General features: G+C 36.5%; 1 protein-coding gene across 1 annotated transcript; it reads left to right on the forward strand.

The window, feature by feature from the left end:
- Positions 1-1,572: 1,572 nt before the first annotated feature.
- Positions 1,573-17,469, forward strand: LOC129939675 (uncharacterized). The gene is made up of 12 exons (XM_056047781.1): positions 1,573-1,989; positions 2,121-2,241; positions 2,413-2,516; positions 2,618-2,732; positions 2,801-3,826; positions 3,889-4,004; positions 4,063-4,519; positions 4,582-4,778; positions 4,842-5,041; positions 10,074-10,497; positions 16,310-16,413; positions 16,540-17,469. The coding sequence occupies exons 1-12, from the start codon at positions 1,897-1,899 to the stop codon at positions 16,607-16,609; spliced, it is 3,027 nt and encodes a 1,008-aa protein (XP_055903756.1). The 5' UTR covers positions 1,573-1,896; the 3' UTR covers positions 16,610-17,469.
- The last annotated feature ends 1,008 nt before the right edge of the window (positions 17,470-18,477 follow it).

Genomic DNA, 18,477 nt, shown 5'->3' on the forward strand with positions numbered 1-18,477 from the left:
GAAACGAATGTGTCTGAATCTGTAGTGTAAACGTAGCCTACGAAAAAGTCCCGTGGACGTAGAACCTTCTGCTACGAATGTCGAGATTTCGGTCATATTTCTCTGAACTGCCCAACGAAAAATAAAATCAATCGATTACGAAGAAACTTACTCCCCGGTAGATCGATATACATCTATTTGATTCTTGCTAGCAACGAACGGCCGCCAAGTACAACTTCGATATCGATCAAATGGACGCAGTGAGAATGAAAAGATTTGTGTGATACAGCCAGAAAGCTTCAATAACAAAAGCTAAAACAAAAGACCTTTATTGTCTTACGCAAGCTAGCCGTGTTTGGAAACAAAAACTTGTAGGGTATTCAATTTATCAGGGATCGAAAAAAAGGTTAATTGGAAGTGTTATACATCAATAAAATTCTATATCGATTCCATATGTTTGATTGTAACTCAGCGCAAAGACCTTTGGATGCTTATCAAAAGTTGACATAGGAGATGTGCCCACAAAACCAAAAGGAGTGTGCTGAAATGAAAGATGTAACCTATCACGATGCTTTGGGAAGTATTATGTTTGCAGCTTAAATTTCACGTTCTAATATCAGTTTTGCAGTCAGTGAATACAACCAGAACTCGGAAAAAGCCCACTAGACGGCATTAAAGCACATATAGGAGAGCTCATTCCAAATTCAACTATCATACGTTGTGATAACAAAAGTGCTATAAGCTTGGCTCTAACCACCACATATCATGGAAGAACCAAACACTTTGATGTTAAACATCAGTTTATACGAGACAAAATTCACGAAGGAAAAATTGTTTTAAAATACCTCAGCACTGAAGAAATGATAGTTGATTTGTTGACTAAGTCTCTTCCTGGGTCGAAGCATATTACTTGTTCTACTGCTCTTGGAATAAACGTTCGCTGGTGTTATCTAATTCACTGAGGATGTTAAAATGTACCTGTGGTTTATTTTACTTTAAATAAGATTTTCTTTGGCTTATTATTTTGTTTATTTGTTTGTTTTATTTTTACTTACGAAATAAATTACTCACTCTTTTTGGAATCTCCAAACTTTTTAATTTTTGTTTAAATATGTATCTAGCAACTTTTACCAAAAGAATCTTATTTAAGCACTGCAATCAATCAATCAATTCAGTCTCTCAACTTTTAATTTTCATTTTAGATGTCAAAAAACAAAAGAAAGAAAATTAGACATAAAGGCTTTTAGAGAAAGAAAATCGCAAACATTTTGAAATTATAACAAAAAAAATGAATTTAAGTCATATACAATTTATTAAATAAGAACAAATATATTACATAATGCAGGATCCAATGGAAAACATAACTCTAACGAATAACTTTCGTTTTCCATTGCACATCACTAATGCACAACTATACTGCGTTTACACAAAACAATCGAGTTAGTTCATACAGCAACCATCTTTTTCTCTCAATCAATTGCCCTGTTCCAAGTGTCCAGTTCATGAACTTACCATATTTACACTTTTTTCACATAGATTTTGTTGTTGGTTTTCAGCCTCACGAAAAGACAACACAAATCAGCTGTTCCTTTTGACGTTTCTCGCTGTGTTTTGGCAACAATCCAAGATTTTCGTTCAACAAATTCTTCGCATTTTTATTCCCAGCAAAATTTTGAAATTTTTTTGAATCTCTTTGCATGCGGCGCACGGCGAGCTAAATGTAAACGTTAGAGAAGAAAACCCAAAGACCACAAACCATAGAACAGAATAAAAGTGCTTTCCTTAGTGCCGTGTGCTGTAGCTAGTTGGTGGCTGTGCGTGCGAATAGCAAATGTACAGAAAGTAGATTTTTCATTAGTAATTTGTTTATTAATAAAATAAAATTCTCATTCACGTTTGAAACGAAAAAGTGGAAAAATGTTCCGACGCACATTTAAAGTAACTTTCCGTCCAATGCGGAACAATTTCATACAATTGCCGGAGAATTACTATGAACTGGTGTCCACTTATGTGAGTTCAAAGTTGAAAATCTGTCTCGAGTTTTTGGCCCCGATTAGATTACAACACCAAGGGCTAAATTTGCTCTTACGTAAGATTGGAAGCGCAATGAATGGTTTTAATGAGATTGGTTGCTTTTCCAGGACAAAGGATGCATTAGTCTGACCTATGGAAAGTACTGCCACTATGCAATGTGGATGCCACACGCGGGCACAGTCAAAGACACTGAAATTGGGATCAATGCCAGAGTTGCCAAGGAAATGGGTGAGCTTTATTTTTGATGCCTTTCGCCACCTTCTCCTCCTCCTTCTCAATTTTTAATTGAAGACTTCCTCTTCTCTTTTGTGTGTTCTGTGATGTTTTCGTGTAATTTACGATTGAGATGTGTAATCTTTTTATTTTTGTTTTGTTTTCGTTTGGCGCTCTTCGCTGTAGGTTTGAAGGAAAATGATTTGGTGAAATGTGCCCTGGTGGACGATGTGCAACTTCTGAAGAGTGTCTATGTGACACCTGTGTCATCGAAAGACTGGGAAATTATTGTAATTGTTTTTAATTTTTGATACACAATTCTTTTGGCCCTAATGCCAAATCTTATTTATGACGATATTGAATTTCGTTTGGTGGTTTTTCCCGTCTTTAGGAACTGAGCAGTGAGAAGCTGCAGGACAATGTACTCGAGCAGACTAAGATCATCAACTCAACACAGTTTCTTGTGGTTTGGGTGAATAAGTCGATGCAAGTCACTCTGACTGTGGGTTAGTATCACTTTTTCTTGATGTTGAAGGTCTTTAAGAGGTTTATGCATTTTTGAACTTCCATTTAGATCGAATTCGACCCAACATCAACTTTGGCCGAATTAACCACACCACAGAACTAGTCATTGCCCCAAAAGTCGAGAACATCACCAACGGATTGTCAAGCTCGAATGGCAATGGCGAAAGTCACACTAATGGCCTCCATAAAAGTCAAACCATGTCATCGGTGGCAAGTTCCGATACTGGTCTGTCTCGCTCCACCACAGTCAGCAATGTCAAAAGCCTGACCCGCAAGGAATCGGTAGTGCAACGCCTATCGATGGTTAATCGATTGGAGAAAATGCGTCGTCTCATCAAAGACCTAAAGAGAGAAAACACCCGCACCTTTGAGTTCCGGGCGATTGCTGGGAAATGGGAAGACGATAGTCAAATCTCGGATATTTATGTCACCAAGAACAACCTCCCCGAGTTCATGGATCTCGATCAGGTCTATTGCCTTCGAACCGCCGAGGATGGTGAATACTATGTGACCGTTAAAGTAGTCACCGAGAATGAGAACTTCCCCAATAACATCCATCAAACCATCGAAATCAATGAGAACCTCATGCAACTGTTGAAAATGCGGGAACTTGAAAAAATCACTCTAACTCCAAAACACATGGTTTTGAATTTTGTGGAAAAAATCGAACTCTATTCGCACAAGAAGACCCACTATAAGGTTGTGGAGAATTCCTTTAAGCGGTTCATTGCCGATAAGACTAAACTATCGCCTCTGCTGCTTAATCAAGATGAAGTCATTAAGTTGGAAGAGGGATTGATTGTGTCGATACTGATAAGTCCGGAGCATTTTCGTTATGCTCTTGTGGATTCACAGCTTTTGAAGGAATGTAAGATCTATGCATGTGATTTGATTAAGAATGCTGGGGATGTGTTGGAAGTAGACCCCAAAGAGGACACTATTTTGAGCGTTAAGGATTTGATTAAACTGCCGGAGTTTGATGACATTGTGGTTCAACTGGTGGATCAGTTGAAAATGAATTTATGCTTGGATCAAAGAAATTCGGTCTTGAGGCAAGGGAATATTTTAGTTGCAGGTAAAGTCTTGTTGTTTTTGAGGAGGGTTTTTTAAGTTAATGAATGTTTTGTGGTACTTCAGGTCAGTCGGGTTGTGGTAAATCTGTAATTGTGGAGCGAGTTTTGGATGAATTGGTCAAGAAGCCTTATTCGTGTTCATATGACATTTTCTACAGTACTCGCAGTAAAGGAAGAAAGGTGAGTTTGATAACAGGGTTAAGAGGACCAGGAACTAAAAATTGCATTTTTTTCTCAGACTGAATCTATACAAAAAGATCTCCGTGAGATTTTCACCACTTGCCTTCAGAATGCCCCTGCGATCGTTGTCCTAGAAAATCTGGATGTTTTGGCCCATTCGACTGGCGATCAACCAACTCAAGATAGTGAATACTACAATCGTATCGCCGACATTGTCCAGCATTTAATTGTCGAGTACACAGCGACTAATCCTATTTCGGTGATTGCTACCGTCTCAAGCTTAAAGAAGCTAAATCGTCGACTCTATTCACCACGAGGACGTCATCTCTTCCAGACGATTGCAAAAGTACCGACATTGGGAAGATTGGGTAGAGAAATGATACTTCAAGAGCTGTGCAATCATATCGATTCGGAAAAACTGGATTTGGCGAGGTTTGGAAATTTGACTGAGGGTTACAATAAGGGGGATTTGGTGCAGTTTGTTGAGAGGGCCATATTTTATGCTTATAGAATGAGTGAGTCTTTTTCTTCCATGAATTTTTAAAATGAAAATGTGAGATTTAATTTTCTTTTGCAGGCAAAACTAATCCCATTTTGACGAATGACCATTTGGCCAAATCACTGGAGAGTACGAATTCGTATTGTCTTCAAGGCATCATCAGCAATAATAAACCCAGCGATGCCATTACTGATGTTGGTATGAAGGTTGAACAGATTCCTGGATTGGAATCAGTTGTGACGGTTCTTGAAGAAGTCTTAGTTTGGCCAACAATTGTAAGAAGAATTGTTGATATTGAATCGGTAGAAGTTGAAAATCGATTTTGTTTTCTCTTTCAGTATCCAAAAATATTCAGTGATTCTCCGTTGCGTAATCAAGCTGGTGTACTTCTGTTTGGACCACCTGGTACTGGCAAAACTTATTTGGTATCTCAGATTGCAAATTCATGGAATTTAAGAACCATTTCTGTGAAAGGACCCGAGCTACTCGCCAAGTACATTGGTCAAAGTGAGGAGAATGTAAGGAACCTATTTACTCGGTAAGAAAAATTTTGTTTTTGTCTTTTTTCTTTTCTTTCTTTTAATTTCCCTTTTAGAGAAGGGCTCTTTTCATTCTCCTGATTTCCATTTTCGCTTCCTTTTCCTCTATTATATTTTCTTTTTTCTTCCGCCTTTCCTTTTATCTTATACTTTATACTAAGGGGATATGAATAACCTTTACACAGTGTGAGCCATTAGGAATCGAGGATAGGATTGGAAAGGAGATAATGATGGACATTGGTTCTGAATGTTTGCATATTGTAATGAGTGGGAAATATTAAGTCTGGTTAAGCATTCCACATTCGTGTAGTGCGACTAAAAAAATAATCTCTGTACTTTACTGTACGTCCGAAATTAGGCTCAAGGGTAAACTGATGAGCATTCCTAAGAGAACAGGTATTACGATTAAATTGTTTGAGGGGAGGAATGCAACTATTTCACTAGAACATAGTTCATGAAAATAGCGATAAAATAATGACAGACATGAAACCTTTCGACGGTGCTCAAGAGATACGAAATTTTCAGTTAAACAACGGTCACTTATCAACTTTAGAGCTCTTTTTTAATTCTGTCCAAAAGACTCAAATGTGTTATTGGAGCACCTCCCCAGATGTGAGAATTGTACTCGAGTTTCGGACGAATATAGGCTGTATAGATTCTAGCCAGATCATAAGGGGTAAAAAACTTCTTGCATCTTCGGAGAGAACCTAAACACTTAACAGCATTTTTGGCGATGTCAAATATGTGATTACGCCACAACAAGTGGTTTGTAATGCACATATCTAGGACTGAAAGCTGTTGCATCTTCTCGATGCAAGTACCACTCATGGATAGTTGCATTGGGGGAGGGTTACGCTTTTGTGACAGTAGACATCATTGAGTTTTCGAAGCATTAAATTGATTCCCCATTGGAAAATGCTGTCGAGATCAGAATTTAATGAGCTTATCATACGCTGCCGTTGGTAGTCCACATCCGAAGCACAAGGATGCGAATCTAAAACCGAATATGAGAAGCTGAGGGTCTATCATCAGCGAAACAATTGAGTGGGTTAGAAAATTCAGACAAAAGATCATTTAGAAAAATAAGGAAAAGTGTCGGAGACAAAACGGAGCCCTGAGGCAAATCAGCGTTTATTTTGTGAATATCAGATTTGAACCCGTCCAAGACTACTTGAATTGAACGGTCAAAAAGTTGTTTTTTAACCCAACGAAGAAGGGATTCATCAATACCAAATGCACGCATTTTCGATAAGAGAGCTGGGTGGCAAACTCTATCAAATGCCTATAAAATATAAAGTATAATAATCTTATTTTCTCCAAAACTATGTAAAGATTTGTTCCACTGTTCGGTGAGATAAACCGTGAGATCACCAGTGGACTTATTTCAACGAAAGCCATACTGCTGGTCATTAAGAAGCTTCCGTTCTTCAAGATATTTCTAAAGCTGAAAATTGAACAGCTTTTCCATGACCTTGGAAAGAAGGGACGTAAGTGCAATTGGGCGATAGTTAGATGGTGAGGAGAATTCGCCCTTTTTAAGGGATAGGCTGGAAAAGTTTTCCATCCACAGATGGAAAAGCTTACGCTGTGGTTTTGCCAGCGTTGAATAACACCCTTCAGAACAATAGCGTGGATACTATCTAGGCCAGCGGATCTGTGAATGTAAAGATATGTAAGTACTCTTGTAAGTGAACGAGTGCGAAAGAAGATTCGTCCCATAGAATCGTTTACGCTTTCAAGTACAGGAGGAGTCATGTCACTCATTGGCAGCGTCGAATTAACAGCAAACTGTGCTGCAAGCAAATTGGCTTTATCAATCGAGCTTACAAAAGAAGTGTCATTAAAAACGAGCGTCGAAGCAGATGAAGACGTAGTGTTATGCACACTTTTTACAAATGATTAGAAATTTGTAATACCTTTGGGACATTGTAGTATTTTTTGCCGTAATTTCTGGTCATGCAAAAATTTAATGTGTCGTATATGTCCGTTACAGGCCTTTCTAGCTTGTTTGAACTTATTTCTGTTTTCCTCAGTTAGGTTGGCTTTGTAATTTCGGAAACTTACATTTCTGATCCTAATAACCTCTTTACAGCTCGAATCAAACCATGAGTTTTCTTTGGGTTTGATAGATTTTACCCTATTCGGGATAAAATTTCTCATTCTGTTATGTTTGTAATCATATCTGCAGTCTGCACTGGAATCCACGTCACTATCGAGGAAGCGTAGTGACCAGTTAAAGTTCCTGAAGAATTCATTGAGACCCCCCCCAATTGGCTTTCTCATATTGCCAAACGGTTCTCGTAGGGGTTTTAACTTTAACTGGCGTTTTTTTTTTGCATGAGAATTTTGCAGATGTGACACAATGGTCTGATGAGCCTAGAAGCGATAATACCCTGACAGTATATTTATAAAGATCAGAAGTAAGAAACAAGTCTATAGTGTTGGCGGATTGACCTGCAACGTCAGGAATCCGAGCTCGCTCGTCAACTAACTGAGTCAGGTGGTTTAACTCAGCAAAAATCTCGACATACCTTCCTTCGGATGTTGTCTGACCCGAACAACGCAGCCACGAAGAATTGTGTACATTAAAATCGCCCGTAACAACGATCTCACTGTGCGGAAAATGGGATACGAATACAATTCTCTAGATAGAGTCAGAGAGCGCATCGAATTCGTTTGAAGTCGAATTACTATCTAAAGTTGGGCTGCGATAAATAAAACAAGTATGAATGATGTGCATTTGAGTAGTAAATTTGAACCATATATAATTAAAATTTGTATTAATACATTGGCCATACTGTGGTAGAAGCTGGTAGGCAACATCATTACGGACGTAAACGGCTAGACCATGGTGAGAAAAGAATAATGGCACTAAGCTCTAACCATTAAGGTTAATCTCCGTATGATCGGTGTTTTCGCCAACCTAGGTTTCACTTAGTGCCAGAACAGCTGGCCTGTTTAAAACAGTATGGACGTATACAGAACACATTTTTTCTTAGCTTCCGAATGTTGCTATATTCGACACAAACTTACCAGCCATCACAATACACAAAAGCACAAACAAAAACAAAAGCGAGACAGTTAACTGTGCAGAAAATTTAATTTTGATTACTAAAAACTTCACAGTTGCGATTATCCATTAGTGCTATGCCTTAATGGTAATCACACTGATCCGCTCCTGTACATCAACAAAAAATTTAACCGCAAACAACACGGAGAGACAATGGACCACGATCCCATGCTTGGGCTCCCGATGAGGTGCAATCGGCAACTTCTATCTACCTTCTACCTTTTACCTTTGCCTTCTAATTGAGCTGTGTAAAAGGAATTATACATTGTATAGAAGATGGAAGAATAATCTACGAAATGAAAGTTACAAATCTGAATACAAAAAATAAGAAACTATGTTAACAAACAAATACAAATGAAATACTCAACGCAAAAGGTGATCCGAAAAAAACTTAGAGGATAATAAATGAAATACTGGGTAGGAATAAAGCGTCTGTGGATGAAATTATACAATGCAATTTTTGTATAACGTCTAAAGTTTCTGAGTGTTTCTCAACATAAGCAACGAAGATTGTATTTATTTCGAATTAGGAGATGCGACATTAACCTCAATGCAAATCTACTAACACCACTACAAATTGTGAATAGAAGTTTGACACAAGGGTGTGTTCCGAAAATTTTGAAGACTTCAGTTATTCGTCCCATCTATACAGGAGGAAAAAAAGTCCCTTACAGAATTGGCATTAGGGGAACTCTATGCAAATGGATGGAGAGCTATCTCATAGGAAGAACATTTAGAGTTAATTTTAGAAGTTCATGGAATAAAGAAAGAAGCTGCACACATGGTGTACCACAAGGGTCAAAACTGAGTCCGGTCCTTTTCATACTTTTTACGGATGAACTCCTGGATTTTTAAAAAAGCACAGATTTTGCATATGCAGACACACGTGACTTGAAATCGCGATTTCTACGATGCAACAGGAGTTTGATGAAGTCACTCGATGGTGCCACGATTTTGGATTAGTCATCAACGCAACCAAAACGAAAATTATGCACATTCGTGCACCAAACAAACTAAAAAAAACAGTCAACATTTTCTTTCAAAATCATAAATTTCCGACTTCAAAAAAAAGTGATGCCATTGAATTAGTTCATTCAATCAAACACCTTGGAGTAACAATAGATGAACACTTTCTGTGTGGAGTATTAGCTTGGGGAAATGCCTCGAAATCTGATACAGATAAACCAGTAATCTACAGAGGAGAATTACAAACATGATTAAAAAAAACCATCTTAAATATATTTAAGATGACAGCAGTTCTTAAATACTACGACGATTGAAGATTCCAGATAGTGTAAACACTAGCGCAAGGTCTACTTGAAATACCGATGACATACAATAACTACGGAAAACGACAACTTAACTATACGATACCATCAATTATGAACCAACTTCCTACAAATCTTAAAATATTCGTGACTTTCAAAAACGTAAAAAAAATTAAATTTTTCTATTTAAATCAAATTTTAAACACAATGCCCTGATAAAAGTAAATTCAAAATTTGTAACGTATCTTTTTTTCTTAAATTAAAGCACTAATTCATTTATGTTTTTTTTTTTAAATTAATGTAAAACTGTTTAATATTAAAATCTAATTAATTCAAACGCTTTGTAACTTCAACCATCTACAGATAAGCAAATGCTTCGTGGGTAGCACAACTATTTTTGTTAAACTTTTGAAATGTGATCAAATAAAACATACAAATCTACTAAATTCTAAAATCAAAAAAAAAAAAAAAGCTTCTACCTTCTACCTATTACCTTGTAACTTCTACCTTCTGTGTCTACCTTCTACCTTTTACATTCTACCTTTTACCTTCTAACTTCCACCTTCTTTCTTTTACCTTCAGCGTCTACCTTCTACCTTCTTCCTTTTACCTTCTAACTTCTACCTTGAACCTCCTACCTTCTTAATTGTTTTGATTTTAATTGTTATTTCATTTTCTTATCATTTATTACAGTGCTCGTAGTGCCAAACCCTGTGTCCTATTCTTTGACGAATTCGACAGTTTGGCTCCTAAACGTGGTCACGATTCGACTGGTGTTACAGATCGTGTTGTCAACCAACTTCTGACCGAATTGGATGGTGTTGAAGGATTACAAGGTGTAACCGTGATTGCAGCAACATCTCGTCCTGAACTACTCGATCCGGCTCTTTTGCGATCTGGTAGAATAGATCGTCTAGTTGAGTGCCCGCTTCCAGATACCGCTGCACGATTGAGTATATTCAAAACTTTGTCGAAAACTCTGTTCTTGGATAAAAATGTGGATCTGGGAAGACTTGCATCGAAAACACAAAACTACACTGGAGCTGATATTCAAAGTATATTGACTTCAGCAAATATGGCAGCTGTGAAGGAAGTACTCGAGAAATGTGGTCATCAGGTAAGGTTTCTAAAAGTGCCCTTTTTTCAAATCAGGTAAGATACAAAAACAAAGAGAGTAGAGCATGGCTGATTCGTGCAATTTAGCTGACTTCTTAGGCTTGGTATACCTCGTTTATCCTCAAAAGAACCTTTAAACTAATATTTTGTAAAGGAATTGATAGTTTGAGTTGTTAATTATGGATTTTTTTTTATAATAAACACACACTCAACCAAGTTAGGATATTGACGTGGAATGATAGGTACCTTCATGGACCTTGTGCAGCCGGGGCATTAGCAGAAACCCTAGGGCATAGACTGCTATAAACTCCCATCCAGGAAATGCGATGGTATGGGCAAAAAGAGACTGAAAAACTGCGATATTTACTTTGGTTTTTGCTACCGCGAAAACCAACAACACTTGTTTGAATCCGGCTTTGTCATTGGAGCCAGACTTAGGCAACAAGTCTTGAGCTATAGGCGATCAACGACCGTTTCATGGCCATCCTCGTAGTAAGCAGTGTACTAGCTACTATGTTAAAACAATTATTGTCCTGGGTGGTTTTAATGCCAAGCTAGACATCTTTGGTGGAATAATCGGGAAAAACAGCCTGCACGACAACACTTCCGACAACGGATTCAGGCTCATAGATTTTGCTGCGGGGTGAAACTTCATGGTAGCCAGTACTCATTTTCCACACTCAACATCCACAAAGGATCTTGGAGTTCTCCAGATCAATCTAACGTCAACCAGATTGACTATATTGCTATAGACGCTAGACATGCTTCCAGCATCATGGATGCCCAACTTTCCTAAGAGCTAACATCGTATCGTACCACTATCTCGTTTTAGCCAGTAGCACTTCGGGTTAACAGACCCAAGGAAAAACAAGCAGATGTTGGAAAAGATACAGAGTCGAAAGGCTACAATCGCAAGAGATCGCCAAATCCTTCTCCAAATGAGTCACAAGTCACAATCACTAAGGTCAGAAGTAGCATGCCCGATGAATGGAACCTCAGTATTGTTGGCTCCATCCTGAAAAAGGAGACCTTCTAAACTGCACCAAATATAGAGGAATCAGTAAAATCTTCTCTGCCGTAATATGTGATCGTGTAAAACCCATTGTCAACAACCTGATAGGTTAGTGTGGTTTTAGACCAGGAAAGTCCACAGTCGATCAAATATTCACATTACGGCAGATCCTGGAAAAAAACCCAAGAACTTCAAATCGACACCCACCATTTTCTTTGATTTCAATGCGGAATATGACAACATCTACAGGGCCGAACTGTTAAGAGCTATGTCTAGTTTTGGCATTTCTGACCAAGTCGTCTGCTTATGCAGAATAAACATAGAGAATTCGCGCTGCTACGTAAGGGTTGAAGACAACTTAACCGAACCTTTTGATATCATGCGATTTCTTTAACTATTTACTGTATGGTCGCTCATATATGAGCCAAACCGTATTTATGTCTATAATTTCTAGCTTTTAACAAATTCTGTTGTTTTGTGCATACACTGTGAAATTAGTAACATAAACGCTTTAAATTTTATTGATAAATGCCATCTATGAACGAGTTTCAGCAACAAATTTATCCGTCAAACTCGTCACAAAGGGTGCAGTACGAGAAAGAGTGTTTGAGATATTCAAAATTGTATACAAAATATAAAAATAAAATGTAGTGCTTGAAAAAAAATACCAGTAAAGCAAATAATATAAATATTATTGAGAATTTGAATTTTTTTCGATTTTATGAAGTAATAAGTATTTATAATATAAGATGAGAAAACGTTTTGGATCAAATAAGGCGTACCATGTAGAAATATACGTTTATTTAATACCGAGATAACAAAATGCAGATATGCACCCACATCGGTTTTACGGAGGTATCCACACTTCTATACAAAATGTTCACTACAACAGCAGTGACGAAGATTCTTCAGATGATGAGCACGAGGTAAACAGATGCAAAAATCTTCCGCCGCTTTATATTCCAGTGTCCGATGTATCCGATTTAGAATTAGAAGATAACATTTCTCTTTCCCAGATGGCACCTTCCTCGAATAGAAGTGCGAAAGCTGAAAAAACCCAGAGGTGGGATGGCTTTTTGGAAAAAGGTGATAACGCCAATACAATTCTACAAGTACTTTTCTACAGACGAATTGTGTATAGAACAAGAAACAATCAGATAGAAAAACGTCCCGAAAAAAATTGCCCATATAACAGCAATGGAAATTGAACAGTTTGTTGGAATATGCCTTTACATGTCTATCGTAGGGTTACCATCAACTAGGCTTTATTGGAATGAAATCCTAGGTTACTCGAAAATTAACCCTATAATGGCATGTAACCGGTTCGAAGAAATAAAAAGGTTCATACATTCAACACCAAATCAAATCAAATGGGGTGGCGCAACAGTCCGTTGTGAACCAGGGCCTAGTGACTTACAACTCTCAACCATTCCTGTGTGCGAGTACTGTTGTCAGGAATGGAAGGGACCTACAATTTTAACTCCGAATCCGAACGGCTAGTTTGAGAAAGCACTTTTTCATGACAAGAATTACTCTTGAAGGATTTGTCAATTCCTCGCAAGAGGCAGTACCCGCTAAAATTATTTTTTTTAAATTAAGCTGGCACAGGCAGGGATTGAACCCAAGACCCCTTGTATGACAGTCCAACGCACTAACCATCATGCCACGGGTACTACACATTCAACACCAACTCGACGCAAATACCCAAAGGACAATCAGGATATGATCCTCTTCATAAAATAGGACCATTCCTGGATCAAACAATTCCTAGAGAAGAATATATGGCGGGAGATGAACAAATTATACTAACAAAAAGCAGATCATCTATGCAGCAAAACAACCCAAAAAAAAACACACAAATGGAGATATCAAAATTTTGTTGTCAGTGGTAGCTCTTGGTTCAGCTACGACTTTGAACTTTATACTTGATCCTAAGGACATGTACAGTTGTACACCGATTTTCCAAAAATGAGTACATTCAGTGACGTTGTTGTTCGACTGTCAAGAACTACTCCCGACGGATTCAACTAAAAATTATTTTTTGAAAACTGGTACACGTCCATACCGATGTTGACTTATCTGGCAAAGAAAGCGTTTTTACCGCTAGGAACCATAAAAGCCAATCGGATTCCGGGTTATGAAGTTCCTACGGAAAAACTGGCGACAATTGATAACCTGGATATTTCTGTGGTAACATGGTTTGACAACAGAATTGTGAACCCTGCTTCGACATATATCGGCAGCAAACCGTCTTCTGAAGTCCAATGCTTCAACAAAAAAGGAAAAGGGCTACCAAACTGTATAATGTCCAAAAGCAGTCATGACATATAATCGGCATATGGGTAAAGTTGATCCTTTGCTTTTGTTGGATAAGCACAACTAACAAACGTGGACGACGTTTTTATGCCATGGAGAATAATCTACAATTGTTTGCCTTAATGCCATGGCAGGACGTTCGATTAGATCAGTTAGATCACCTTCCTGTTTTGACCACAAGACAGCGGTGTAAGGTTCCAACCTGCCATAGAAGATTTTATGTGGAGTGCCGAAATCTTTGGTTGAATGAGAAAAGAAACTGTTTCACGATATTCCATACTACATCATTTTTTGAATAAATAGTTGATTTCATTTATTGAAATTTGTTTTGTTACTTTTCTGCTCAATGTGCCATATATGATCCAACTCGCAAAAAAATCTAAATTCCTGAAACACGTGTTTTTTTAAATTATAAATAACTGTCACATATATTTTTTTCATGAAGAAAAAAAAATTATGCAGTAAAGACATCGTCCTTGAAAGAATATTGCAAAGCTTACACGTCAACACTAGAGTCACTGTCTTTTACAAGTCTGTCCAAATATTGGAATTTTGTGAGTATTGAAGCAGAGGCGGAAAAAATTGGTCTAGCGATCAATGAGGTTAACCTACAACAACAACGTCCGTCTCGGTCAAAACGTTACCATTGATAGACGTAACTTTAAGGTAGTTATGGAGTTTGTTTTCCTAGGCTCTATAAACACAGAAACACAAACACCATCTCTGAGATCAAACAAATTATTGTTCTTGCTAACCACTGTTTGTTAGGGCTAAAAAAGCAATTGAGTAGTAAAGCCCTCTCTCGAGCAACCAAAGCGTCGCTATATAAGACTCTTATCATACCCGTCCTGCTATACGGTGTAGAAGCATAGACTATGACAAATACGGATGAGTTGAAGAGAAAAGTTCTTTTTGTGATTTTAGAAACCTAACTGAAGACATCCAGCTAGGGACCGAGCTTAATGGCGAAATTTGTTGGGCAATGTCTTAGTTCGCCAGGACTGTAGCGTCACCTTAAGAAAGTAAGTACATACTCAAAAGGATTTTGATAACCTTCTAATGCCAAGTAACAGAGTCAGCATTAAGAAATGAAAGGATTGGTTTTAAAATCCTAAATATGCGGATTAGAAGTTTCAGACAGGAAATCATTAATAAAAATGAGAAAAAGTTTCGAAAACAAAACAGAACCCTGAGGCACCACAGTATTTAATTTATGTTGCTCAGACTTAAACCCATCCAATACTACTTGTATTGGATAATTTCTCCAAACCGATGTTAAGATTTGTTCCACTGTTCGGTGAGATAAACCAACCATAATTAACCAGCGCTTCCATGAGCTTGGAAAGAAGGTGCTATCGGTTGATAATTCGATGGGAGGAATATTCGTCTTTTTTTTCGTGTCGACTGGACTTATGCTGTTACTACTCAAAGCAAGACCTGAAGAGTATAATGGATGAAAAAGCTTCCGCAGTGATTTGAGCTAATTATCAAATTTCGGTGAACAAGAGTTTCTAAATGGGGTTTTAATTTTACTCAATGCGAAAGAACTATGGTTTTTTTTTTGTTGCCGGATTAATCAGTTATGAAAAACAAAAATTGAAAAAAGATGGACTAATTTAATTGCATTGTGACCATTCTTCGTTGTACATAAGAAAGAATTTGGATGGGTGACAGAAGTCCGACACGACTTAGGTGTTATGAAAGACAAGAGCATATGTAATGTATCAACTTACAAATGACAGTCCATAATTTGAACACTTTATAAGTAACTTAACAAAAGAAAAACGACCATTAGCCTCCATGCCAGTTAATCAACAATACAAGAGACAGAAGCTACAATCAGTAAAACATAGAAACACTGTGTCATTTATCCTTCCTGGGATTCATTATTATGCCTGCCTTTATAAAACAACCACCTATTATCCTGTTCAAGTAGGTAGAACGTAGATTTCTCTATTTCTGTATTCAAATATTGTACCGGAGTATTTATCCAAACGCACGAACAAGGATAAAGTTTAATTAAAGATTACCACCTTCAGATACAAGAGATAGAGAGAGACCATGAAATTCTACCTCTAATACTTTTGATCCTGATGTGAATTATCCTTTTCACATTGTAAAATGTAGTGTTGAGGATTATAAATAGAAAATGTGTATTGTGGTGGGGGTTGGTTTATAAAGATATCATAGGTCGTCATCATTAAGTGAAAACTAATTGAATCTTTTTTGATGGGGTTACAAATGAACAATTCTGTGTTAAATTCTTAACTCTTTACTTCTATTCTAATCTACGATGAGGTACTCTAGTAAAGGTAATTTTAAATTATGTAGTTGCCCCCTTTTGTAAGTTGTATCATTTGTCTAATTGTACATTTAAAAAGAATGGGCACTACATGTCTCATAATTATTTTAAGTTCTACTTATAACTTTTGTTTAATAACTTTGAAAATATGTTTTTATAAAATTGTTTGTTATGTAATTTTAGAATTTACCGGACAAGATAACTGTGACACATGAACATTTAATCGAAGCTTATAAAACAACGAGGCCATCACTTAGTCCGTCAGATGTTTCACGTTATCGACACACGTAAGTTCCACTTTCGTATTGTTTTGGGATCGTAATTTTCTCAGCTTAGAAAGAATTATGATATTTAAACATTCTGGAAATTGTCTATGGCTGAAATTGAATCAATTTAAATTCCTTTTTTTTTAGATACGAACGATTTACGAATAAGGAAAAGTCTTCCAGGGAATTTGTATCAAAGAGAGCTACATTAGCGTAATAACGAACAAAATTTGAGTACCTATAATAATAAGTCAAAGACGGTACTTTAATCGACTAATTTACATCATTTTTACATTTTGAGTGTGGTAAATTACATAATAAAAATAACTAAGCAAAATAGGTGATGAAAAGAACAAATCAATTTAAGTTTGAAATTTTATAATTTTATTTTAAAATGTTATGATTTTGGTTCAGGTTATCCATACAGTACGGTTCACTTAGAAACTACGTTATGAGTCCTATGAATTATATATTTTTTTGAAATGTCTATTGCCATAAACAAAAAAAGCTAACATTTGTATTCTATTCCTGACCAAAAATTTTGAATTTTATTAAACTGAAGTTTACAGCCATTAAGCCTTTAACTTTTGACCCACGTTTTTCCAATGTGATTGTCCGATTTAAAAACTATTTATTTATTAATAATAACAATTCATATAAATACAAACACTTGTTTTTGTATACAATCTGAAAGTTATAAATTAAAAAGAATAAATTTCCATTTATTTACCTAATAAGCATTTCTAGCATTTTACTGGTTTGGTAATCCAAATTAAACAAATAATTTATTTGGCATAGAATTGTGGAATACGAACAGTTTTTAAAAAAGCTTTTGCGACAACTTTATTTAACTTTAATTTGTTTCTATAAATAGATACACCCAACAAATACCACATAATATTTAACGGAAATGTTTCTTTCTATTTCAATATTTTTTTTTAATCAAGTGAACCGTACTGTACTTATCTCAAGTATGAATAATCTTGAAAGTAATAATTAAAGTGTGATTGTATTTATTTATTTGATTATATAATAAAACAAAGTTTACACCTTTCTATTTTGGGACAAAAAAGAAAACTGTTTCTTATATCTTACAAAATTTCATGATTTTTGTTAAATGTTGGGAAGTTATTGTGCATAGGTTTTGAAAATTAAATTTTGTGATTTTTTTCCAAAAAAATATATTTACCTATATTTTAAGTTTTAAACTTAAATTTTGTGTAATAAATTAGAATATTAGGACCTACATATTCGACGCATTCAATTTTTGAATGACCAAAAATTTCGGCTACTATGGTTTGTTCTTTTAAAAAGAAAGTTTTTTTTTCACGAGCACTGCCTTTTGCGATGAAGTGACAAATCTGCGCTTTCTCAAATTAGCTGTTCAGACTCGGCTTAAAACTTCAGGTCCCGTCCATCCCTGACAACATTACTCGCAAATTGGAATGGTTGAGAGTTTTAAGTCACTAAGCCCTTTTCTCAGCGGACTGAAAAATGTGCGTAACACTACGTCAAATTCTGTGCCTACGCTCGTTAAGAACGACACTCCTTTTGTAAGCTTATTGATGACCCCAATGCCAATGAGTGTCATAAATTCTCCTTTACTTAAAAGCGTAAACGATGTTATGAGACGAATCTTCGTTCGCAAATTGTGCTTTTCCTTTCATGCACCCCCTTTTACACATTAGAAGGTGGTCTTAAAATCCGGACGAAGCTCTTACTTTATCAGCAATTTATTCTTCCTATTCGAACTTAATGTTTCCTTATATGGTACACAATAATCCCGCCTACATAAAGACTATTTCTCTTTATAGGTAATCAGATTCCGTCTGCTATTATAGCAATACGCGACTTTACAAAGCTGCTGATTTCATCCCCGCCGGCAGGATATTTTAAAATAGAATTGTATCAAAATTAACAAACTATTTAATCAGAGGTCCTTCTGGGCTCGCAGATTAATATTTTATGTCCTTGCTCTATCATTATAACCATAACATTAACTTTGAGCTTACAACGTAAAAAACAACGAAAACTCAATGCTGTCAATGTAACTTTCAATAGTTGGAATTAGTATCTAGAAGATTT

Source organism: Eupeodes corollae, chromosome 1 (genome assembly GCF_945859685.1).
Source record: "Eupeodes corollae chromosome 1, idEupCoro1.1, whole genome shotgun sequence".
Lineage (NCBI taxonomy): Eukaryota > Metazoa > Arthropoda > Insecta > Diptera > Syrphidae > Eupeodes > Eupeodes corollae.

What these genes read in the sequence shown, in the direction of transcription:
- LOC129939675 (XM_056047781.1), top strand. Translation starts at nt 1,897, where the DNA reads ATGTTCCGACGCACATTTAAAGTAACTTTCCGTCCAATGCGGAACAAT. An exon ending in CAGAGTTGCCAAGGAAATGG is followed by an intron (nt 2,242 to 2,412) that starts GTGAGCTTTATT and finishes TCTTCGCTGTAG; the next exon opens with GTTTGAAGGAAAATGATTTG. An exon ending in GTAAGGAACCTATTTACTCG is followed by an intron (nt 5,042 to 10,073) that starts GTAAGAAAAATT and finishes CATTTATTACAG; the next exon opens with TGCTCGTAGTGCCAAACCCT.